This window comes from Oncorhynchus nerka, linkage group LG20, assembly GCF_034236695.1.
Source record: "Oncorhynchus nerka isolate Pitt River linkage group LG20, Oner_Uvic_2.0, whole genome shotgun sequence".
NCBI classification, from domain to species: Eukaryota; Metazoa; Chordata; class Actinopteri; order Salmoniformes; family Salmonidae; genus Oncorhynchus; species Oncorhynchus nerka.
The window spans coordinates 35,048,262-35,075,382 of NC_088415.1; the positions used below are offsets into that span (position 1 = coordinate 35,048,262).

The window sequence follows — 27,121 nt, forward strand, 5'->3', positions numbered from 1 at the left end:
GCTCCGCAGCCTTGTGTATGTTGACCTGTTTAAAGGTCTTACTCACATCGACTACGGAGAGCGTGATCACACAGTCATCCGGAACAGCTGATGCTCTCATTCATGCCTAAGTGTTGCTGGCCTCGAAGTGAGCATAGAAGTGATTTAGCTCGTCTGGTAGGCTCGTGTCACTGGGCAGCTCGCAGCTGTGCTTCCCTTTGTGGCCTGTAATAGTTTGCAAGCCCTGTCACAAAAAACGAGCGTCGGAGCCGGTGTAGTATGATTCAATCTTAGCCCTGTATTGACGCTTTGCCTGTTTGATGGTTCGTCGCAGGGCATAGCAGGATTTCTTGTAAGCTTCCGGGTTAGAGTCCCGCACCTTGAAAGCAGCAGCTCTATCCTTTAGCTCAGTGCGAATGTTGCCATGGCTTCTGGTTGGGGTATGTACGTACGTCACTGTGGGGACGACGTCCTCGATGTACTTATTGATAAAGCCGTGTGGTGTACTCCTCAATGCCATCGGAAGAATCCCGGAACATGTTCCAGTCTGTGATAGCAAAACAGTCAAGTAGTTTAGCATCTGCTTCATCTGACCACTTTTTTTATAGACCGAGTCACTGGTGCTTCCTGCTCTAATTTTTGCTTATAAGCAGGAATCAGGAGGATAGTTGTGGTCGGATTTACAAAATGGAGGGCGAGGGAGAGCTCTGTACACGTCTCTGTGTGTAGAGTACAGGTGATCTAGATTTTTTTCCCTCTGGTTGCACATTTAACATGTTGATAGAAATTTGGTAGAACTGATTTAAGTTTCCCTGCATTAAAGTCTCCGGCCACTATTAGCGCCGCCTCTGGGTGAGTGGTTTCCTGTTTGCTTATTTCCTTATACAGCTGACTGAGTGCAGTCTTAGTGCCAGCATCTGTATGTGGTGGTAAATAAACAGCCACGAAAAGTATAGCTGAAAACTCTCTAGGCAAGTAGTGTGGGCTGCAATTTATCCCAATATACTCTACTTCAGGTGGGCAAAATCTAGAGACTTCCTTAGATTTCATGCACCAGCTGTTGTTTACAAATATGCACAGACTGCCCCCCCCCCCCCCCTCGTCGTACCGGAGTGTGCTGTTCTATCTTGCCGGTGCAGCGTGTATCCCGCTAGCTGAATATCCATGTCGTCATTCAGCCACGATTCCGTGAAACATAGGATATTACAGTTTTTGATGTCCCGTTGGTAGGATATTCGTGATCGTACCTCATCTAGTTTATTGTCCAATGATTGCACGTTGGCGAGTAGTATTAACGGTAACGGCAGCTTTCCCACTCGCCTTCTCCGGGTCCTCACGAGGCATCTGGCTCTTTGTCCTCTGTTTCTGCATCGCTTCCTCTTGCAAATAACAGGGATGTCGGCCCTGTCGGGTGTTTGGAGAATGTCTTGTGTGTCCTGCTTGTTGTAGAAAAAATCTTAGTCTAATCCGAGGTGAGTGATCGCTGTCCTGATATCCAGAAACTCTTCGTCTAATCCGAGGTGAGTGATCACTGTCCTGATATCCAGAAACTCTTAGTCTAATCCGAGGTGAGTGATCGCTGTCCTGATATCCAGAAACTCTTAGTCTAATCCGAGGTGAGTGATCGCTGTCCTGATATCCAGAAACTCTTAGTCTAATCCGAGGTGAGTGATCGCTGTCCTGATATCCAGAAACTCTTAGTCTAATCCGAGGTGAGTGATCGCTGTCCTGATATCCAGAAGCCCTTAGTCTAATCCGAGGTGAGTGATCGCTGTCCTGATATCCAGAAGCCCTTAGTCTAATCCGAGGTGAGTGATCGCTGTCCTGATATCCAGAAACTCTTCGTCTAATCCGAGGTGAGTGATCACTGTCCTGATATCCAGAAACTCTTAGTCTAATCCGAGGTGAGTGATCGCTGTCCTGATATCCAGAAACTCTTAGTCTAATCCGAGGTGAGTGATCGCTGTCCTGATATCCAGAAACTCTTAGTCTAATCCGAGGTGAGTGATCACTGTCCTGATATCCAGAAACTGATATCCAGAAACTCTTAGTCTAATCCGAGGTGAGTGATCGCTGTCCTGATATCCAGAAACTCTTAGCCCTTAGTTAGTCTAATCCGAGGTGAGTGATCGCTGTCCTGATATCCAGAAGCCCTTAGTCTAATCCGAGGTGAGTGATCGCTGTCCTGATATCCAGAAACTCTTAGTCTAATCCGAGGTGAGTGATCACTGTCCTGATATCCAGAAACTCTTAGTCTAATCCGAGGTGAGTGATCGCTGTCCTGATATCCAGAAACTCTTAGTCTAATCCGAGGTGAGTGATCGCTGTCCTGATATCCAGAAGCTCTTTGTCTAATCCGAGGTGAGTGATCGCTGTCCTGATATCCAGAAGCCCTTTGTCTAATCCGAGGTGAGTGATCGCTGTCCTGATATCCAGAAACTCTTAGTCTAATCCGAGGTGAGTGATCACTGTCCTGATATCCAGAAACTCTTAGTCTAATCCGAGGTGAGTGATCGCTGTCCTGATATCCAGAAACTCTTAGTCTAATCCGAGGTGAGTGATCGCTGTCCTGATATCCAGAAGCTCTTTGTCTAATCCGAGGTGAGTGATCGCTGTCCTGATATCCAGAAGCTCTTTGTCTAATCCGAGGTGAGTGATCACTGTCCTGATGTCCAGAAACTATTTTTTTGTCCTGATATCCAGAAGCTCTTTGTCTAATCCGATGAGTGATCGGTCCTGATATCAGAAGCTCTTTGTCTAATCCGAGGTGAGTGATCATTATGTACAAAATAAGTTACAAATAACGTGAAAACCCCCCACATATTAGCACAATTCCTTGGGCGCCCGAAAAACTGCTGCCATTTCTTCCGGCGCTATTTTACTGATTTTTTAAATGTATTAATAATACAGTATTATTAGTAGTCAGCGTGCCCTCCCTCTCACCGATAACAGCGTTGGTGATGGTGATCTTCAACCACATCCTGTCCCGGATCTCCAGACCAGAGTCAGGTAGCTGCATCACCTTGACGATGGTTGCCATGTCCGTCTTACTCGCAGATAGCGGCAAGTCGTCAAATTCTGAAGGGGAGAGGCGGTTGAGACACAGCACATTCACAGACAGTGACTGACAAAATGTTCAGTATGTGGCCTTTCTAGGACTGTGAGAGTGCAGCTATGTCTAGTGATTGCAGTAGTTTGTGTGTGTGACTGTAGTGATAGTGTGGTCATACCGTAGTGTGGGTAGGGTCCGGTCAGGGCCGTTGTGTGGGAGATCCAGGCAGCAGGGTCGATGGGCCTCACTGGCTCAGCTGGACACACACACACACAATCTCCATCATCTACTGTAAGTTTGATAGTTTGTGCTCAAACTTCTGCTATAAGTTACAAGCACATCCAATTTGTTTCTCAAAAGGTTTTAAAAAGCGAGTTTCCAGAAGAGTTTGAGAGCCCTGTTTGTAAGTGGCAATAACCTGTTGTTGGTGGAACATCGGTAAGTGTCTTACCCCGGGGGATGGTGAAGTAGCTTCGCGGAGACGGGTCCCAACACTTGGCCACAGTAAGACTAATAGGACTGGAGAACACATGGGGAGACCGTCAGTTACAAAACCTTCGACTCACTTCCAAAGCTCCTGTGCAGTTAAAAGCACAAGAGGAAACGCTAGGAAAAAAGAAGTCACGTTTGGTTGAACTAGAAGGATTATGGGGAGAAATATTAGTCTGTATTATACAACAGTCAACAATGCAGAAGCTGCTTGAAATGCAAACCCACTGTTTATCCAATCTAACCAGTCAGCATATCGCTGATATGTTAATACAACCCTAATGTACTCCAGTCTTACCATCGCTCATCTTTTAAATCCTGTATTTACCCAATAGCCATGGCCTTTGTCTGTCTGTCCTGACCTCTGATCATCTTCACATGCAACAGTTTAACATCCCTTGAAATGTTTTCTGGGTTATCGCTAACAATCCTGCACTGTAACACAGTCCTGTTCTTACCCTGTTTTGGAGACGATCTCTCTCAGGATCCTCACAGCGTCATCGTTGCTCATGTTCTCAAAGTTCACATCGTTCACCTGAGGATCACAACGTTAACGTACACTTTCACGGATCATGTCTTTGAAATGAACAAGTATTTGGAGAAAACGGATAAGTGGATAAAGAAACACAAAATGATTTAGGACTCTGCGACTGAAATCAGTTCTCTACAAGTTCATCTCCAGGCACTGTTGTAAGGCGTTCAGACGCACATAAAAGCTAATAAATCCTGCGCAGCGTTATGCTGTGTGTATGGGTTGAAAAGAGACATGCTGATCGACAATACATGTTGTTAAAGAGACATGCTGGATCGACAATAACTAGCCACTGTGTGTACAAGAGGAGGCGTGGCCAGAGAGGTTAGTCTGAGTCCAACCATACAGACATCAAAGAGAACAAACAACAGGAAGGAAAAGGAGAGGCAACATGTAGGATAGAGGGCTACAGGAAGGAAGGTGACGAGGACCATTAGAGTTGTTTGTAAACAGGTCAGAGTTTCAATAGGTCATAATTCCAATAGGTCATAGTTTCAATAGGTCATAGTTCCAATAGGTCATAGTTCCAATAGGTCATAGTTCCAATAGGTCATAGTTCCAATAGGTCATAGTTCCAATAGGTCATAGTTTCAATACGTCAGAGTTTCAATAGGTCATAGTTTCAATAGGTCATAGGTTCAATAGGTCATAGTTTCAATAGGTCATAGTTTCAATAGGTCATAGGTTCAATAGGTCATAGGTTCAATAGGTCATAGGTTCAATAGGTCATAGTTTCAATAGGTCATAGTTTCAATAGGTCATAGGTTCAATAGGTCATAGGTTCAATAGGTCATAGGTTCCAGTTTCCCCTTTACCTTATTGTTAGAACTCATTAACATAAACATTGTTTGAAACACAGAATCCGATCATCACTGGCAATGCTATAATAATCACAAAGCAATTTGCTCACTGGACATTTGTGCACATTTGCTTTCCCTCAACGGACCATAAAAATAGAACCAAAAAAATAACTCATAAAGAACACAAAATATACTTTAAGCTTATAATACTTCCTAGAAAATGAACCTACGGCTCATTTGTAGTGGGTGTTAGTGTCATATACCTGTAGGAGCATATCTCCAGGTTCTATCCTGCCGTCTGCAGCCACAGCTCCTCCCTTCATGATGGAGCCGATGTAGATCCCGCCGTCCCCCCGGTCGTTACTCTGCCCCACAATACTGATACCCAGGAAGTTATACTTCTCTGTAAGAGAGAGGGGGAGAGAGGAGGTCAGTCTCATGTACAGTGCCTTCGGAAAGTATACAGACCCCTTGACTTTTTCAACATTTTGTTAGGTTACAGCCTTATTCTAAAATTGATTAAATTGTTTTTCCCCCCTCATTAATCTACACACAATACCCCATAATGACAAACCAAAAACAGAATTTTTAAAATGGTTAATAATTTATTACAAATATCACATTTACATAAGTATTCAGACCCTTTACTTACTAATTTCTTGAAGCACCTTTGGCAGTGTTTACAGCCTCGAGTCTTCTTGGGTGTGACGCTACAAGCTTGGCACACCTATATTTGGGAAGTTTCTCCCATTCTTCTCTGTAGATTCTCTCATGCTCTGTCTGGTTGGATGGGGAGTGTCGCTGCACAGCTATTTTCAGGTCTCTCCAGAGATGTTCGATCAGGTTCAAGCCCAGGGCTCTGGCTGGGCCACTCAAGGACATTCAGAGACTGGTCCCGAAGTCACTCCTGCATTGTCTTGGCTGTGTGCTTAGGGTTGTTGTCCTGTTGGAAGGTGACCCGTCGCCCCAGTCTGAGGTCCTGAGTGCTCTGGAGCAGGTTTTCATCAAGGATCTCTTGGTACTTTGCTCTGTTCATCTTTGCCTCAATTCTGACTAGTCTCCCAATCCCTGCCACTGAAAAATATCCCCACACCCTGATGCTGCCACCACCATGCTTCACCGTAGGGGTGGTTCCAGGTTTCCTCCAGACGTGACGCAAAGTTCAATTTTTGTTTCATCAGACCAGAGAATCTTGTTTCTCATGGTCTGAGAGTCTTTAGGTGGATTTTGGCAAACTCCAAGTGGACTGTCATGTGCCTTTTACTGAGCAGTGGGTTCCGTCTAGCCACTCTACCATTAAGGCCTGATTGGTGGAGTGCTGCAAAGATGGTTGTTCTCTCATCTCCACAGAGGAACTCTAGAGCTCTGTCAGACTGACCATTGGGTTATTGGTACCTCCCTGCCAAGGCCATTCTCCCCCGATTGATCAGTTTGGCCGGGCGGCCAGCTCTAGGATGAGTCTTGGTGGTTCCAAACTTCTTCCACTTAAGAATGATGGAGGCCACTGTGTTCTTGGGGATCTTCAATGCTGCAGACAGTTTTTGGTACCCATCCCCAGATCTGTGCCTCGACACAATTCTGTCTTGGAGCTAAACGGACAATTCCTTCAACCGCATGGCTTAGATTTTGCTCTGACATGCACTGTCAATAGTGGGACCTTATATAGACAGGGGTGTGCCTTTCCGAATCCTCTCAAATCAATTGAATTTACCACAGGTGGACTCCAATCAAGTTGTAGAAACATCTCAAGGATGATCAATGGAAACAGGATGCACTGGAGCTCAATTTCGAGTCTCATAGCAAAGGGTCTGAATACTTACGTAAATATGGTATTTCTGTTTGTTTTTCTAAAAACCTGTTTTCGCTTTGTCATTATGGGGTATTGCGTGTAGATTTCTGAGGATTCGTATTTATTTAAAACATTTTAGAATAAGGCTGTAACGTAACAAAATGTGGAAAAAGTAAAGGGGTCTGAATACTTTCCCAAGGCACTGTAGTTTAAAGACTTTATGGGGTTTAAAGACCGAGTACACTGATGATATTTGTATAAAAAATATTTGTGTACAAAGAAAGGCATAAATGAAAGAAAATGAGTAAGTCCTTACCCATGTTGAGTGTGACAGTGATGATGTTGAGGCTCATAGTGGAATCTGTGATGCTGCTGAAGGACGAAGACTGGAAAAGAGAGAGGGAGAAACTTAGTGTGTCAGACACATACTCACAACCGTTCTTGTTCCCCCACTCACATACAAGTATGTGCAACAGTCCAGTGTTTAAGGGGAGCTCACCCGGTCTATTTTGGCCACTTTGTGCCTCCGTCGGCGGCGTTTGTGTCTGCGCATTAGCTGAGAAGACGAGCTCTGCTCTGTGGAGCTGCTGAGTCTGAGACACAATACAATACAATGTCATCTTTAATGGTCCATTATACAGAGACAATGGAAATGTGGTGCCTTTTTCTGTCACAGTACCCAGCCCACACGACTGGGGAACAGTACAGGGTCAGCCCCACCACACAACACACACGACTGGGGAACAGCACAGGGTCAGCCCCACCACACAACACACACGACTGGGGAACAGCACAGGGTCAGCCCCACCACACAACACACACGACTGGGGAACAGTACAGGGTCAGCCCCACCACACAACACACACGACTGGGGAACAGCACAGGGTCAGCCCCACCACACAACACACACGACTGGGGAACAGCACAGGGTCAGCCCCACCACACAACACACACGACTGGGGAACAGCACAGGGTCAGCCCCACCACACAACACACACGACTGGGGAACAGCACATCAGGGTCAGCCCCACCACACAACACACACGACTGGGGAACAGCACAGGGTCAGCCCCACCACACAACACACACGACTGGGGAACAGCACAGGGTCAGCCCCACCACACAACACACACGACTGGGGAACAGCACATCAGGGTCAGCCCCACCACACAACACACATGACTGGGGAACAGCACAGGGTCAGCCCCACCACACAACACACACGACTGGGGAACAGCACAGGGTCAGCCCCACCACACAACACACACGACTGGGGAACAGCACATCAGGGTCAGCCCCACCACACAACACACACGACTGGGGAACAGCACAGGGTCAGCCCCACCGCACAACACACACGACTGGGGAACAGCACAGGGTCAGCCCCACCACACAACACACACGACTGGGGAACAGCACAGGGTCAGCCCCACCACACAACACACACGACTGGGGAACAGCACAGGGTCAGCCCCACCACACAACACACACGACTGGGGAACAGCACAGGGTCAGCCCCACCACACAACACACACGACTGGGGAACAGCACAGGGTCAGCCCCACCGCACAACACACACGACTGGGGAACAGCACATCAGGGTCAGCCCCACCACACAACACACACGACTGGGGAACAGCACATCAGGGTCAGCCCCACCACACAACACACACGACTGGGGAACAGCACAGGGTCAGCCCCACCACACAACACACACGACTGGGGAACAGCACATCAGGGTCAGCCCCACCACACAACACACACGACTGGGGAACAGCACATCAGGGTCAGCCGCAGGGCAGCTCCCCTGGAGCATGGAAAGTGGGGGGATTTGTTGATTTCAGTGAAGAACCACTGATGAAAAGAGGGAAATTAGAGAAAGGACAGATAGAGGGAGAGAGAGAAAGACCATCTACCGGCTGGCGTCCTCATCCTCCTCACTGTCAACGAAAGAGCTGGACTCCAGTTCACTGCTCATCACTGAGGCGCTGTCGTAGCCCATGGCAGAGTCCCTCGCTGTGCGCTCCGACTTAGAGTGGCCATTGATACGAGGGACTGGGGAGGAGAGAACCACACAACAACAACCACAGGTAAGATATCAACACTTTGATACAAGTTCAGATCATGACATAATACTGTGGAGGACAACTCAGAGCTGAAAGAGTTGGAGAGATTATATGAAAAACGATGAGAGAAACATTTCCCAACGTTTTAGGAAAACCACCAAGAGGAGATTTTAGTATTGACAGGATCAGGACATCTAATGGGAAATCAAGAAAAGGATTTAGAAGAGGTGAAAGGCCAGTGTGGAAAGCACCAGAGAAAGAGAAAGAGGTGAGAGATTACCAACCAGTGCACTTGGCTTCTGAAAAAGCTTGAAATGTCATCAACCCAAGAGGATATCAGAAACAAATTGAGACTGCAGGTAGATTAGCCGTTAAGAGTGTCGGGCCAGTAACTGAAATGTCTTTGGTTCGAATCCCTGAGACGACTACGTGAAAAACCTGTGGATGTGCCCTTGAGCAAGGCACAACCCGAACTGCTCCCTTAAGTCACTCTGGTTAAGTGTCTGCTAAAATGTATTTAAACTGGGCCAAGGAGGCCTTTTACTACGGGTTCACTATTACACAGAGGATTCACTGGTACACAGAGGATTCACTGGTACACAGAGGATTCACTGGTACACAGAGGATTCACTAGTACACAGAGGATTCACTAGTACACAGATTCACTAGTACACAGAGGATTCACTGGCACACAGAGGATTCACTGGTACACAGAGGATTCACTGGTACACAGAGGATTCACTAGTACACACTAGTACACAGAGGATTCACTAGTACACAGAGGATTCACTGGTACACAGAGGATTCACTGGTACACAGAGGATTCACTGGTACACAGAGGATTCACTGGTACACAGAGGATTCACTAGTACACACTAGTACACAATTGTCCAGTCAGTGTATCGTGACATGATTATGATACCATTATGATAGGCTTCAATTCATGTTTTATCCATGTTCTAATAAGAGACAGTGGTCAACCAAAACAATAACATCTGTGTCCCAAATTCACAACACTTCTCCCCCACACCCATACGTACAGTGGCAGAGGCGGGGTCCTGTCTCAGCAGGGTGACAGCGGATTGGCTGTAAGGTTCTGGCAAAGCGCCGAGGGCGTGACTGACCCTGCGTTCTCCGCGAGCGACCAAAACATTCCAATAGTGTGGTGGTGCCCATTACTGACCGACCCCAAAGGGTGCAAACACATACTCTCTGACTCTCAAAAGAGCTGTACAATCCTCCTCCTCCCAGGATACACACACACACACACACACACACACACACAACTAAACAGACACAACACACACACACACAACTAAACAGACACAACACACACACACACACACACACAACTAAACAGACACAACACACACACACACACAACTAAACAGACACAACACACACACACACACACAACTAAACAGACACAACACACACACAACTAAACAGACACAACACACACACACACACAACTAAACAGACACAACACACACAACTAAACAGCAGTTTTGTCTCAGGTGCAAAACTCAGACTGCCTGGTGTCTGTGTAGTGGTCTGTCCCTGTGCTGCTCTCTCTCGACCCCTTTGAGAGGGATCAGGATCTCTGCCCAATGACAGGCTGCTGGCAGACTCCAGTCCTCAACTACAACAAAGGCGGTGAAAAAAGAGCAAAAGAAAAGAGTAAACGTGGAGAATGGTACTGTGAGTTGAGAATATTTTTCTCAGGTATACCTTGACTTATTCTAATTCTGCAAATGTCTGACTCTTACAGTCCTGGGTACTGTGGTAGGCCTACACATGATTTACCTGCTACAATACTCGACAAACAATAATACAAAATATGTATTAAAAAATCAAACCCATTCTGTTTTGGGATATTGTGCTGTAAACTATAACACCTTTCGGGTCAAAGCTGACTTTTATCCTCCATTAGTCAGATTGGATTTGGAGATTCTAATTTCATTATTCTTTTTGAGCCATGAAGTAATTATCCGTCGGCTCAAACTAAGGTATTAGCCTACGGTATTATAAGGTGATTAAGTAGGCTATAATTGATAAGTAATAAAGAATTATGACTGGAGAAAACGAATACATTAGGTTCTCCAAAAAACACATGTCCTTATTGCATGAATAAATGTGGCAACCTCTTCAATCGAAGGTAGAGTCCACAGCAGGAAGACAACGCTCCCTTAAGCATAAACAGTAGCCTGTCTATATTTTCTTCTGCAGCTGAAAGACAATTAATAGTTCCTTCCACGTTCAGCCATATATAGTAGAATGCATTACTTTACTAGTATTGCAAACATATAAAATTGCCTAGATAGCCTTTCAATGTATTGCTGAATAGGTGAGACTCACAATAACCTGCATTAACCTAAAATAAAAACGAATGCTATTATTTAATTACATCACATGTATCTATAATTTAACAGCTAGTGGACTACAAACGACCCTACACAGCGATTCCATGAGTAAATTAGATTGCTTTACCTCAAACGCGGGAGAGTCAGATGAGAGAGACAGTGCTCTCTTGCGACACACTGAGAAACTGAAGAAATTGGTAGAGCACAACATTTTTACCCAGCACTCCCATCCCATGGCGCGCGACTATAGAATGTTTGATAATCCCTCTTTGACCTATCAGAGAAATGCATTCCACAGCGTGTAGAGAGAGCCCAGCAAGTGAAGGGATTTGATATTATGCACAAGCGTATCTCTGACCTCCACAGGTGATTGGGCTATAAGGTCATTAACGCCAAAGCCTGCATCACAATGCACTTCGAATAATAGCAAATGTTCCAAACAAAAAATGACGCAAAACACTAGGTTCCAAGTATATAAAAAATATAGGAATTTATCATTTGACCTCCATTACTTTTCTTATTGAACAGAAATATTCTGCATTAATGTAGTCTACATTTTGATTAGGCTATTATACAGTGAATATATATATATATATCTATATATATAATATATATCTGCTAAATGACTTAAATGTAAATGTAAATGTAAATAGTAAGACTATTCCAGAATCAATACACTGCCTGCGTGATATACCCAGGCAGACAGTCATGGACGTCAGTTCACATTCTACCCCCCCCCCTCTAGCAGTGCCGGTAGCAGAGCTAAAACCCCTGAACAGATCCTCCCACATACATCCACAGTATCCTGCGGGCCCTATAGCTATGTCCACTCCTCTACCTGTCAAACACTGCATTATTCATCCATTCATTCTCACATACCTACAGCCAGAAACGAGAGAACAAGGGATATGTTAACCTCGGTTAAAACACTTTGATTCACCCTGCTCTGTTCACGCCATTCACACAGTGGCACTTAAAGGAAAGAGGGGAATTCCTGCTATTCTACCGCTGCAGGGCCAGGCAGGATAACTTACACAGTGCTGCATGGGCGTGAGTCTCTCAGTCGAGGACACAGATAGAGTGGCCACCATGGCATTGTATAAAGAGCCCTGAACAAATAAAGCCTAATTGAATTGGACTATATTGAGCAGTGTAGGGCAGCTTTTATGATCCATTAAGCAGTGTGTTCACCAAGAGGGACATGCCCTGTTCCCTGACACTCATTTAATTAGCACTAACTAACTAGCAGGCAGGCTGGCTGGCAGGGAAACCAAATGTAGGGAGGGGAGGGAGGTAGGGGGTGAGGGAGGGAGGTAGGTAGGGGGTGAGGGGAGGGAGGTAGGGGGTGAGGGGAGGGAGGTAGGAAGGTAGGGGGTGAGGGGAGGGAGGTAGGGGGTGAGGGGAGAGAGAGATTACTACTCCATCAACATAGGGGCTACGACCAGCTGATATTTCTAGAGGACACAGGGCCCTATTTTCTGTTTCTCAAATCAGAACTTAAGAGACTGACTATAAAAACAAAGGCTGTAGTGAGAGGAGAAGAGTCAGGTTACATGATTCCAGTTCTGTAGTTTGCCTCCCCGTAGGACAACAGATACACACACACACACACACGTACACAAACACACACAGATGCTCCTGAGTTGTGCTCTCGCTTCCCTACAGCACCGACCAGCCTGATGTGTTATCATGCTCCTCCTAATTAAGCCACATAAATGAATGACTATTTGGTTAATGAGCCTGGAGCTGCAGGACCCACACAACCAGACTCTCGTTGTGAACAGCAGATCAATGGGGGAAGAGATGGAGTGATGAGATAAAGGACGGTGTCTGGCTCTATCTGCTGTGGGCATGGATAGAGGAGAAACAGAGGGACAGCAGGGACTGGAAGCTGACGCTTTACAGTAGAGAGGAAGTCCTTCACCTTATGTTGAATGGAAAATATAGACACCCATATCGTCACCCTGTCTAACCAGATCCAGGAGTATTGTATAAACACGAATAAGGTTGGAAGAATGAGTGACTATAATCATTGGAAGAATCAGGCTCGCTCATAATGTATCAATTGTCCAAACGGCCATCTTAAATCTTTTCATTGTTTTGTCACACTTTGCTGCTAAACACACCTTGTACTTCTTAAAGCAACACACTGCACAAATGAATTGTAGAAAGAGTGTAGATATGTCATGTGCTTAGTTACTCTCTGACAAACAGGGTGGTGTGATGAGAGGAATGCCCCTGAAGGAGGATACAGAGACGAAGCCTTCCTCCTTTTCAAGTAACCTTCTTAGAACTCTCGACTGAGCGCCGTGCCAAAACATGTCCATGGCAGTAGCTAGGTTTCCATCCAATTGGCGACAGATTTTCACGTGAAGATTCTAAAATCTACATAAAGAAAACATATGCATTTTCCAATAGTTGTGTTTCCACCAAATGGACTTGTTGTGGATTAGTGCACAAAATGTACTTTTTCCCTTAAGTTTTCATGGACCAAATAAAAATTGAAAGTTCAATGTGTTTCCATCACATTTTCCACTCTACTGATAGTTTTGTCACAGAAACTGTTGGGTAAAATAGATAATGTGTCTACTCTGGTCTACGCACGTGCACTCTAGCCAACAGCTGGCAGATTCAGTGGGGTATGATAGTATGACATTATTATAGATAAGAGAGAGAATATTTACATTTGTCAAAAAGCAGTCAAGCATCAATCATCATGTCACCAGAATAAGACCCTCTGTATTTATTGAAAGGGGCATCAAGCTCATCATTGTGCACTTTCACCACTTATTTCATCTGTAGCCTAATACACTGCATGGTTTCCCGAGTTGTAGTGGGAGGACCACACATGTCATCGTCATCGCGTGACTCCAAGTTTATTTGCGCATAAAGGCTAGAATAGCAATATTTGAGCATAAAGACATTTCCACCACCATTTCGTGCATAATTAATTTTACAGACACAACAAGATCCCACCATGTCAAAAAAAGTATATATCTGCATTTATGAAATTGTACCAAATCTACATACTGAATGACTTATTCTGAACCAAATACATACCGAATGACTTATTCTGAACCAAATACATACTGAATGACTTATTCTGAACCAAATACATACTGAATGACTTATTCTGAACCAAATACATACTGTATGACTTATTCTGAACCAAATACATACTGAATGACTTATTCTGAACCAAATACATACTGAATGACTTATTCTGAACCAAATACATACTGAATGACTTATTCTGAACCAAATACATACTGAATGACTTATTCTGAACCAAACACATACTGAATGACTTATTCTGAACCAAATACATACTGAATGACTTATTCTGAACCAATTGTCTTGTGAGTTTACTGACAGTTTACCATGTCCATTGTTTATGACATGTGTACACGCAGTAAGGATAAAATAGCCAACAATAAAGAGTTTCTTTGAATACAAACGGCAGTACTTTCCCAATAGGAAAAACATACAATGCTGGTTTCATATCTCCACGATAACCAAGAGGCAGCTAGCTATACATCAAGCAGTGTCATGAGATCAACACACTCCCATAGATCCTGAGGTTAAACCATCAGGTGGAAAATAGCCTCTGACCATGAACCTGAGTCCCACTTAGGTAACACAAGATAGGTTGCTGGGAAAAACAGACAGCGCCACAAGCAATCCTGGTCACAGTATCCCACTTACCTGCCACCAAAAGATCTATGTTGTTATTGTTCTCACACTATTCTGCCCTCTGTGAACCCTCTGATTTGTTTCAGATATGGTTTACTCTCCACCCTTTTAGGATACGAGTGAACAATGTTACCAGATTGGTATATTGATACAATGCTGTGTAATAATGTTGTGATTTGTGTTATTGGTGTTACCGTACCACATGTACTGTACTTCGGTAGTTTGCCCAATCATGTGTGTATTGTTCCTCACTTTCAGTCTCTCGTGCTCTCCTCCGTGCGCGTTCTCTCTCCCTCTCCCTACGGTGGCTCAGGAGGGACTCTGTACCCGTCTCCGTGTCCAGGCCATCCCGACTGCTTACTGCGTTGGCACTGAAATACACACATTTAAAGAGTTTATTTGGATAACAATGAAACACACACAAAACACCTTCATAATTCCATACCATGTCTCCAAATCTCTTGCATTGTCCCAAGTTCAATGCACCTCTGTCTGGCATTATCTGTACAGTGAGGAGAACCTCACAGGGATTCATCTGAAATGATGTGTTATTGTGTGTGTGTGGTATGTGTTTCACTAAGTGTCATTAATGACCAGATACCCTGAGAGGAGATGGATGCTTTCTGTCCAAAGCTGTTTGATACTAATGAGGAGGGCCATTGAAAGCCCAGATGGTGCCTGTGGAGGTGTGGAGGTGTGTGTGTGTGTGTGTGTGTGTGTGTGTGTGTGTGTGTGTGTGTGTGTGTGTGTGTGTGTGTGTGTGTGTGTGTGTGTGTGTGTGTGTGTGTGTGTGCATGGTGGACGGGTAGAGCAGGTGTGGGCTGAGCTGAGACATGTGCAGTACGGGGCTGGAGGGGATATGCTAGACGGCAGGTTATTCTATCAGAGGGGGTGAGAGGCTTTAGCCTCAGGGCAGCAGGGTAAGAGACACCTGTCTGATCGCCTGTGTTGGCTGATCCTGTGTGAGATTACCAGCCCCACCCACCCAAATGCAGAGGCCTTTGAAGCCCCAATAGCTTATTTCTGTCCTGCGGTCATTACAATACAGAACCCCATGGATATTAAAAATAACACTGCACAGAATAAGTACAAAAAAAGCTCCTCAAGGACAATCCAGAGACACTGTTTGCTGACTGCTACAAGGAGGGGAACGTAAGCAACTTCATTTTCCACACAGACATCCTCTGGCATGGCACAGTGCTGTATTAACACAGACCATCCCCTGGCATGACACAGTGCTATATTAACACAGACCATCCCCTGGCATGGCACAGCGCTATGAGAGCACACTGCCCCTATGTCAAGAGAGAGGGTTTTGGCCCAGGGTGGAAACTCAGAATACGGGATCAGAGAGAGAGCCCAGCAGGAAAAGCTCTCTGTCTGTGACAACTCCCCCATCCTGAGTGAGTCTGATCACACCTCTTCAAACTGTCCTGCAGACGAGGATAGTCACCACTCTCTCTCCCAGCACCCCACACAGGAGCAACAGAACAACAGACACCCCACCCAGACCAGTAAGACCTACAAGACCACGTCCTGAAGGACCTGCACCGGGAGATCCCACACCAAGAGGACCTACACCCAGGCCACATTATCACCAGCCACACCCCAACCAACTAACACCACCCCAAGCAAACCCCGGCCCCACCCTATATAGGCTTCCCCATATCAGACCTATGCCCTTTCTGCCCACCCATACCCAAACCCCATACTTTAACGATGACAATTCTCCATCCTAGAAGAGGAGATCAACAATTTCCCGGCCCAGGGACAAGTCTGCGGCAACCTAAATGCCAGAACTGGACAAGAACTTAACAACCTCGGTACACAGGAGGGACAAACGCCTATCTGGAGGTGACAGCATTCCTTCCCCCATATTCCCCCTAGACACAACTACAACAACATAACCAACAAAAATGGGTCGCATCTCCTGTACTCTGTCGGACATGTGTGTACATGTGTGTATGTACATAGTCAATAGTAGGCTTCGAGGGGACTCCTTTGGTAGGTACACCTATAGCTCATCTCTTGGCAGTAGTACTGTAGACTACTTTATCACTGACCTCAACCCAGAGTCTCTCAGAGCGTTCACAGTCAGTCCACTGACACCCCTATCTGATCACAGCAAAATCACACTACTTGAACAGAGCTGTGCTCAATCATGAGGCATCAAAACCAAAGGAGCTGAATAATATTAAGAAATGCTATCGATGGAAGGAAAGTAGTGTGGAAATCTACCAAAAAACAATTAGGCAACAACAAATTCAATTTTCTGGACAAAATGTTTCACTGGAATAGTGAAGGTGTAAACTTAGCAGTAGAAAACCTAAACAGTATATTTGACCCCTCAGCTTCCAAATCAAATCTAAACATTTCAAGCAGACAACCTAAGAAAATGAACAACAATGACAAATGGTTTGATGAAGAATGCAAAAACCTAAGAAAGAAATTGAGAAACCTGTCCAACCAAAAACAGAGACCCAGAAAACCTGAGCCTTAACTATGGTGAATCACTAAAACAATACATAAATACACTACGGAAAAAGAAGGAACAGCACGTCAGAAATCAGCTCAATGTAATTGAAGAATCCATAGAATCTAACCTCTTTTGGGAAAACTGGAAAACTCTAAACAAACAACAACATGAAGAGTTATCTATCCAAAACGGAAATGTATGAATAAACCACTTCTCCAATCTTGTTGGCTATATAACAAAGAACAAACAGCAAAAAATATACATGATCAAATACAAATCTTAGAATCAACTATTAAAGACTAACATAACCAACTGGATTCTCCAATTACATTGAATAAACTACAGGACAAAATACAAACCTCCAACCCAAAAAGGCCTGTGGGGTTGATGGTATCCTCAATGAAATGATCAAATATACAGACCACAAATTCCAATTGGCTATACTTAAACTCTTTAATAACATCATCCTCAGCTCCTCAGATTATAATGGCGCTGGAGGGGATGACTGCCGTTTCACGGGCCCCTAACCAACTAATTTTGGACATAATGTTGCTGCTACTGTCTCTTATGACCAAAAAGAGCTTCTGGACATCAGAACAGCGATTACTCACCTCGAACTGGATGAAGATTTTTCTTTAATGAGTCCAACGCGAAGGATATACTGTTTTGTCGAGAAAATGCACAAATCCCGTGAAGAAAAGATGTATTCACCGACGAGAGGTAAACCACCACTACACTCCTTATTTTTGGCCAACGTGCAATCATTGGAAAACAAACAGGACGATCTACGATTTAAGATTATCCTACCAACAGGACATTAAAACTGTAATATCTTATGTTTCACCGACATGTGGCTAAACGACGACACGGATAATATAGAGCTGGCTGGCTTCTCGGTGCATCGGCAGGACAAAGCAGCTACGTCCGGTAAGACGAGGGACGGGGGTGTGTGTCTATTTGTTAATAACTGCTGGTGCGCGATGTCTAATATTAAAGAAGTCATCGAGGTATTGCTCGCCTGAGGTAGAATACCTCATGATAAGCTGTAGACCACACTATCTATCAAGAGAGTTGTTATCTATATTATTCGTAGCCGTCTACTTACCACCACAAACCGATGATGGCAGTAAGACCACACTTAACGAGCTGTATAAGGCCATAAGCAAACAAGAAAATGCTCATCCAGAAGCGGTGCTCCTAGTGGCCGGGGACTTTAATGCAGGCAAACTTGGTACCTCATTTGTACCAGCATGTCACATGTGCAACCAGAGGGGAAAAACTGTAGACCACCTTTACTCCACACACAGAGATGCATTCAAAGCTCTCTCTTGCCCTCCATTTGGTAAATCTGACCATAATTCTATCCTCCTGATTCCTGCTTACAAGCAAAAACTAAAGCAGGAAGTACCAGTGACCCGCTCAATTCGGAAGTGGTCAGATGACGCAGATGCTAAGCTACAGGACTCTTTTGCTAGCACAGACTGGAATATGTTCTGGGATTCATCCAATGGCATTGAGGAGTATACCACCTTAGTCACCAGCTTCATCAATAAGTGCATTTATGATGTCGTCCCCAGCTGTTCCAGATGACTGTGTGATCACGCTCTCCGTAGCCGATGTAAGCAAGACCTTTAACAGGTCAACAATCACAAAGCTACGGGCCAGACGGATTACCAGGAAGTGTCCTCAAAGTATGCGTGGAACAACTGGCAATTGTCTTCAACATTTATTATTATTATTTTTTATTATTTTTTATCCCCAATTTCGTGGTATCCAATTGTTAGTATTTACTATCTTGTCTCATCGCTACAACTCCTGTACGGGCTTGGGAGAGACGAAGGTCGAAAGCCATGCGTCCTCCAAAACACAACTCGCTGTTTATTATCTATGCAAAGTCACTTTGCAAATTACCTCAACTAACCTGTACCTCTGCACATTGACTTGGTATCGGTACCCCCTGATTTTTTTACTTTAGTTTATTTAAGAAATGGTTTCTTAATTATTTCTCTTTTTTTTGTTTTGTTTTTTGAATTTTACCCCTTTTTCTCCCCAATTTCGTGGTATCCAATTGTTGTAGTAGCTACTATCTTGTCTCATCGCTACAACTCCCGTACGGGCTCGGGAGAGACGAAGGTTGAAAGTCATGCGTCCTCCGATACACAACCCAACCAAGCCGCACTGCTTCTTAACACAGTGCGCATCCAACCCGGAAGCCAGCCGCACCAATGCGCCGGAGGAAACACCGTGCACCTGGCCACCTTGGCTAGCGCACACTGCGCCCAGCCCGCCACAGGAGTCGCTGGTGCGCGATGAGACAAGGACACCCCTACCGACCAAGCCCTCCCTAACCCGGCCAATTGTGCGTCGCCCCACGGACCTCCCGGTCGCGGCTGGTTACGACAGAGCCTGGGCGCGAACCCAGGGACTCTGATGGCACAGCTGGCGCTGCAGTACAGCGCCCTTAACCACTGCGCCACCCGGGAGGCCTAATTATTTCTCTTTAACTGCATTGTTGGTTAAGGGCTTGTAGGTAAGCATTTCTCGGTAAGGTCTACACCTTCACGTTTCACCGGTAAGATCTACACCATATTTGATTTGATTTGGCATATTCCCCAATATTTGGAACCAAGGACTATTTGGAACCAAGGACTGATCACCCAAATCAACAAAAGTGGAGACAGATTTGACCCCAATTACTACCGTGGAATATGTGTCAACAGCAACCTTGGGAAAATCCTCTGCATTATCATTAACATCAGACTCAAACATTTCCTTAGTGAAAACAATGGACTGAGCAAATGTCAAATTGGATATTTACCAAATTACCGTATGACAGACCACGTATTCACCCTGCACACCCTAATTGACAAACAAACAAACCAAAACAAAGACAAAGTCTTCTCACGCTTTGTTGATTTCAAAAAATCTTTCGACTCAGTTTGGCATGATGACCTGCTATACAAATTGATGGAAAGTGGTGTTGCGGGAAAAACATACGACATTATAAAATCCACGTACACAAACAACAAGTGTGTGGTTAAAATTGGCAAACAACACACACATTTCATACCACAGGGCCGGGGAGTGAGACAGGGATGCAGCTTAAGCCCCACCCTCTTCAACATATACATCAACGAATTTGTGAGGGCACTAGAACAGTCTGCAGCACCCAGCCTCACCCTACTAGAATCTGAAGTCAAATGTCTACAGTTTGCTAATGATCTGGTGCTTCTGTCCCCAACCAACGAGGGCCTACAGTAGCATCTAGATTTTCTGCACAGATTCTGTAAGACCTATAAAAATCCAGAAAATAGCAGTTAAATTCTACAACCACCTAAAAGGAAGCGATTGAAAAACCTTCCATAACAAAGCCATCACCTGCAGAGAAATGAACCTGGATATAAGCCCCCTAAGCAAGCTGGTCCTGGGGCTCTGTTCACAAACACAAACAGACCCCACAGAGCCCCAGGACAGCAACACTATTAGACCAAACCAAATAATGAGAAAACAAAAAGATAATTACTTTACACATTGGAAAGAATTTACAAAAAAAGAGAGCAAACTAGAATGCTATTTAGCCCTAAACAGAGAGTACACAGTGACAGAATACCTGACCACTGTGACTGACCCAAAATTAAGTACATCTTTGACTATGTACAGACTCAGTGAGTATAGCTGTGCTATTGAGAAAGGCCACTGAAGGCAGACCTGGCTCTCAAGAGAAGAAACTGAGCTGCACTTCCTAATCTCCTGCCAAATGTATAACCATATAAGAGACAAATATTTCCTTCAGATTACACAGACCCACAAAGAATTCTAAAATAAATCTAATTTTGATAAACTCCTGTATACCACAGTGTGACTTGTTGCCACAAGAAAATGGCAACCAGTGAAGAACAAACACCATTGTAAATACAACCTATATTCATGTTTATTTATTTTCCCTTTTGTACTTGAACTACTTGCACATCATTACAACACTGTATATATACATAATATGTCATTTTAGTGTTTATTTCAATTTAGTTTATTATGTATTTCACTTGCTTTGGCAATGTAGAATATATGTTTCACATACCAATAAAGCCCTTAAAGTGACAGCAGTGTGGTGGTGAGGGAGCTGACAGCTGACATGTCTATGTTTGACCACAAGGTGGCAGTAGATGCAGCAGGAAGAGCAGAGGCTTGAAGAATAAAATCATCAGGCAGGCTGACAGCCAAGCAGCAGCGACCAGCAGCCCGCAGAGGACAAGAAAGAGCCACGATGTCAAACAGCGGATAAAGAGATACTGAAACATGACAGATTGCATGTTCTCAATACAGACTCCTGCAGTAGCTAAAACACTGCTGTAATATAATGGTAACAGCTCCAGCCCACGGGCCCACAGCCTGTCCTGCTACATTTAGCTTTGGGGCCTTCCTTTAACGAATGCAGTGAGAATCTGTAATCAGTCTGTTTGAAGTCAAAGTCTAGTGCTTGCATTCGGGTCAAACAAGCTTTGAGAAACAGGGTCTGGCTTCTAAGCGTTTAACCCAGCTATGTCTGTCCTCATATCTCTTTATTAACGATGAACTGCAGTATGGGTCTGGATGGGTGCTTTTAGTGGCTCTACACAATGGGAAACATTGAATAGCAGCAGTCTCTCCCTGAAGATGTTTACCCTATCTATCATAGCTATTTCTGCCGTCGCTCTGGGTGCATATTCACCATGACGACTCTTAGCTAGCTACATAGATGAGCAGACTAGCGTGTTACCACACAGATGGGTGGGCAGCCACTTCATTGGTGAGCAGTAAGTGAGAGTTAGCTAGCGTGAACCTTGGCACACATACACACCTACACACACAGAAGAACGCACAAACACACAAACCTCCACCTCCCGTATGCGCTCGGCCCCCGTGTGGGTTGAATCTCTGTGATGAGCTCTCCAGATTCTGATTAGCATATGGCTTGTGGTGAATTAGAAAGGTCACATGGTGCACATGGTGTGTGTGTGTGTGTGTGTGTGTGTGTGTGTGTGTGTGTGTGTGTGTGTGTGTGCACTTGTGTGTGTAATGATGTGTGCATGGTGTTTATGTGCAGTAGGACACAGACGCAGCCAGAGCAGTGTACTCACTGGAAGGAGGGTGGGCGGGAGTCACCGATGCCCCCTGTCCTCTCCAGGGGGGGTGGCAGCTCTGGGTGGCTCTCTGTACACTGGGACCCCCCATCAGAGTGGGAGCTCTCTGCCAGGACCAGCTGCAGACAGAGAGAGAGAGAGAGAGAGAGAGAGAGAGAGAGAGAGAGAGAGAGAGAGAGAGAGAGATTGTGAGTCAGAGACAGAATACCAGAGACCAATTAAGACATAGAGATGCACAGAAAAAGAGACTGAAAAAGAGCATTCATGTGTTGCTATAGTTCCCAATTCTTGTACTGAAAGCTGGAAATGGAGGTTCGAGAAAGAGATATAAAACAGACAAAGAGAGGAACATACATATTCAGTCACAAAAACAGATATAGAAACATACATAAGACATAAAGAGACAGATCCAGGAACAGAAACAGATCCAGGAACAGAAACAGATCCAGGAACAGAGACAGATACAGGAACAGAAACAGATCCAGGAACAGAAACAGATCCAGGAACAGAGACAGATACAGGAACAGAGACAGATCCAGGCACAGAGACAGATCCAGGCACAGAGACAGATCCAGGAACAGTGACAGATCCAGGAACAGAGATAGATCCAGGAACAGAGACAGATCCAGGAACAGAAACAGATCCAGGAACAGAGACAGATACAGGAACAGAGACAGATCCAGGCACAGAGACAGATCCAGGTACAGAGACAGATCCAGGCACAGAGACAGATCCAGGAACAGAGATAGATCCAGGAACAGAGACAGATCCAGGAACAGAGACAGATCCAGGAACAGAGACAGATCCAGGAACAGAGATAGATCCAGGAACAGAGACAGATCCAGGAACAGAGACAGATCCAGGCACAGAGACAGATCCAGGAACAGAGACAGATCCAGGCACAGAGACAGATCCAGGCACAGAGACAGATCCAGGAACAGAGACAGATCCAGGAACAGAGATAGATCCAGGAACAGAAACAGATCCAGGAACAGAGACAGATCCAGGCACAGAGACAGATCCAGGAACAGAGACAGATCCAGGAACAGATCCAGGCACAGAGACAGATGCAGGAACAGATCCAGGAACAGAGACAGATCCAGGAACAGAGACAGATCCAGGGACAGAAACAGATCCAGGCACAGAGACAGATCCAGGAACAGGGACAGATCCAGGAACAGAGACAGATCCAGGCACAGAGACAGATCCAGGAACAGAGACAGATCCAGACACAGAGACAGATCCAGGCACAGAGACAGATCCAGGCACAGAGACAGATCCAGGAACAGAGACAGATCCAGGAACAGAAACAGATCCAGGAACAGAAACAGATCCAGGAACAGAAACAGATCCAGGCACAGAGACGGATCCAGGAACAGAGACAGATCCAGGCACAGAGACAGATCCAGGCACAGAGAGAGATCCAGGAACAGAGACAGATCCAGGCACAGAGACAGATCCAGGAACAGAGACAGATCCAGGCACAGAGACGGATCCAGGAACAGAGACAGATCCAGGCACAGAGACAGATCCAGGCACAGAGACAGATCCAGGAACAGAGACAGATCCAGGCACAGAGACAGATCCAGGAACAGAGACAGATCCAGGCACAGAGACAGATCCAGGCACAGAGACAGATCCAGGCACAGAGACAGATCCAGGCACAGAGACAGATCCAGGAACAGAGACAGATCCAGGCACAGAGACAGATCCAGGCACAGAGACAGATCCAGGCACAGAGACAGATCCAGGCACAGAGACAGATCCAGGAACAGAGACAGATCCAGGCACAGAGACAGATCCAGGCACAGATCCAGGAACAGAGACAGATCCAGGCACAGAGACAAATCCACACAAACATACATAGTTAAGAGAGTTATCTGAGCGACATAAGAGAGAAATTCCCTACTGGGCACACCATGCCATTTCAACGTGGATAATTGGGTAAAATGTCAACTTATCACTATGCTTGCAACCAACTAAAAGCACAACCAGAATCCAATGGAAAAACATGGAGATGTAGTCGTTGTTTGTGTCGGTCTGTAAGTTGTTGTTCGTATGTGTGTATGTTTGTATTTGGTGTGAATAAAAATAAAACAATATAAAATATACTGTTATTTTTTGGTTTAGTTGTCATGTAAATGTTTTATCACTGCGCTTTCAACAATTTAAAGCACAACAAAGTTCAAATGAGAAAACAATATCAGATAACAAGTGACATGTGATCTCACTGTTCTTCATCTAATAGCACAACCAAATGACCTGGATTGCAGTTGAGATTACATTAAAAGTACATAGTGCAAGTGACCAATGCTGCCGGAGATTCTGTGCAGATATTAAAGCAAGATCTCCACAGACCTGCGACCTTTGCATGATATCTTGAACATGCACAATTTCAATTTAAAGGAAATGCATCTAATGCTTGGGTCATTTCATCTGAGCCACTGGCTTAATCCTATTCTTGAACTTTTATTCTGGGTTTAGTTAGAGACATGAATCCAATATATAACTTCTTAACTTGTCGACAATAGGTTATTATTTCTGCATTGCAAAAGTGATATTGAATCGTGTTTGGTTGTCGACACAACCAAATATGAACATTTCAAGGAGTATCTTCTACGCACAGACTTAGTCCAGTTTGTCTACAAATTAATAATTGATAGGTTGGATTCACGTCTCCATCTCAACCAAAAATTGAAGTTAACGAACAGGACAAAATCAAACCAAAATGTATTTAAAGTGCATTTAAAATGAGCTTTGATTTGATTGAGTCCTATTCTTTAACTTCAATTTTTAGTTGAGATGGAGATGTGAATCCAACCTATCAATTATTCAACTGTAGACCAACTGGAATTAAAGCCAGACTAATTTAAGTCAGTGACACAGATGGAACTATCCAAGCAGAAAGATACAGTACATCTCCTTCAAATGTTGATATTTGGTTGTGTTAACAAACAAACACAATTCAATATCCAGTGTGTCTACAAATGAATAATTGATATGTTGGATTTGATTTTTGTCACTGACCACTACCATCATCTTGAGGATGATTATTGCGAGATCTTCACTTACTAACTAAATAGATTCAGTTCTGCTATCAAAGTCTTTCCAACAGGAAGTTTTAACAGAGCAAATGAAACATAGCCATGCTTTAGAAGTCAAATATTATCAATGATACTATTTAGGCCTATATAACATTTGTGAAGTCATCAACAGCTATTGTTTCAATTCAGCCCAGGATTCAACTTATAATAGACCATGCATACAGGCCTATGGGTTTCAAGCTAATGGTTGATTTCAATAATAAATATGTTGGACTCATATTCTCCATCTCAACCAAAAATCTAAGTTAAAGAATAGGACAAAATCAAATCAAATCAAACTTGAAATGCACTTTAAATCAAGTTTGATTTCATTTTGTCATATTCTTTAACTTCGACTTCCTCTGGATGGGAGACCAACTAAAGGTCCTGCCCAGCCTATTGTTTTTTTTCTGACAGTGGATACAACTTGAAAATCTGAAGTTGTTTCAAAGGTCAAAATTAAACATATTTTATGTAAGGTTTGTCTCCGTTTAAAATTGGTTACCATGATGACATAGACCTGAAATTTCATCCTCAAAACAAAAGTTTACGTTGATGACCATTTGCAAATCCATAGATACAGCTGCTCCGCTTTTCATGTGAGTGTTAAAGGAACATGCCAGAAGGAGAATCTAATAACCCAGGGACATGTTTAAGACACTGGCAAAACCTCATGTAAAATACAGCCTTTTATCAAAATCTCTATTAGAAATTTGCAATACTTTACTTTTCATCTACCTGTTATGTTTTAGGATTGTCCGACGTCCTTAAAAAAGGTCTCACAATTGTTTCGGAGCGTTCTTACCCTACTCTTCTTGTTTTACCACTGTGCTGTGTTACAGTTGACTTGGTTTCCTAATGGGGACACAGTAAATCACCCTCTTGTTGGACAGTATGGAAGTATTCTCTCATCACAGCATGTCATCGACATATAATCCACAGGACGTGTACGTAAAACCGCCTGTCGTGACAATGCAATGCATCACTGCTCCTAGCACCATGTACAACTATGCCAAACAAACCTGTGTATGGTATCATGTCAGCTATGTTAGCCGTGTGATAAGATGCAATGTACATCATTGTTAACTGTCGATACTGTATAATATTGCTAGTAAAACTGTCAAGCCTGGTCAGGTGTGATGTCGTTGTGCAACCATGCCTTGGTTCATCTCCCATTGGCTGAGCTCACACCTGTATGAGGCGCATAGCATAGAAGCTCAACGAGTGTATCCCCTCTCTGCTGTAGAGTCTTGAGTGCTGTACAGTGGAGGCATGACAGTGTGATCTCTCTAGGTAGATGCACTATACGGGCCGTTAGACTACATGTATGTTTATCTACACTTGGAGCCAGCGAGCCGCAGCGAGGCGGGGAGGAGAGCAACAGGAGTGGGGGCTACGGGACAGGTGGAAACGATCTCACTTACCCAGGACACCACTCTCCCGTTGAAGCAGGGCAACTTGGCGTTGTCATCGGAAATCTCCTCTTTGACAACCCTGTGGAACGGACAGACAAACACACAAGCACACACGCAAACGCACACACACACGCAAACGCACACACACGCAAACGCATACACACACGCAAACGCATACACACACAGAGAGAGAGAGAGAAAGAGAGACAATGAGTCAACACTAGGCACACAGCTGTTAGCCTAACACCCAGGAATCATCTCCAC

At 44.5% G+C, this 27,121-nt stretch overlaps 1 protein-coding gene across 2 annotated transcripts in view; it reads right to left on the reverse strand.

The window, feature by feature from the left end:
* The window catches only part of dvl1a (dishevelled segment polarity protein 1a), a 53,391-nt gene that overhangs the window by 13,793 nt on the left and 12,477 nt on the right, over positions 1 to 27,121 (reverse strand). For both annotated transcript variants that reach the window (XM_029622218.2, XM_029622219.2), the window contains exons 2-12: positions 26,867 to 26,936; positions 22,357 to 22,478; positions 15,016 to 15,134; positions 8,558 to 8,696; positions 7,141 to 7,234; positions 6,958 to 7,027; positions 5,116 to 5,255; positions 3,979 to 4,055; positions 3,483 to 3,550; positions 3,210 to 3,287; positions 2,923 to 3,057 (exon numbers count right to left, since the gene is read on the reverse strand). In XM_029622218.2, coding sequence (XP_029478078.1) covers positions 2,923 to 3,057; positions 3,210 to 3,287; positions 3,483 to 3,550; positions 3,979 to 4,055; positions 5,116 to 5,255; positions 6,958 to 7,027; positions 7,141 to 7,234; positions 8,558 to 8,696; positions 15,016 to 15,134; positions 22,357 to 22,478; positions 26,867 to 26,936 — 1,112 coding nt within the window. The remainder of the gene's footprint in view (positions 1 to 2,922; positions 3,058 to 3,209; positions 3,288 to 3,482; positions 3,551 to 3,978; positions 4,056 to 5,115; positions 5,256 to 6,957; positions 7,028 to 7,140; positions 7,235 to 8,557; positions 8,697 to 15,015; positions 15,135 to 22,356; positions 22,479 to 26,866; positions 26,937 to 27,121) is intronic.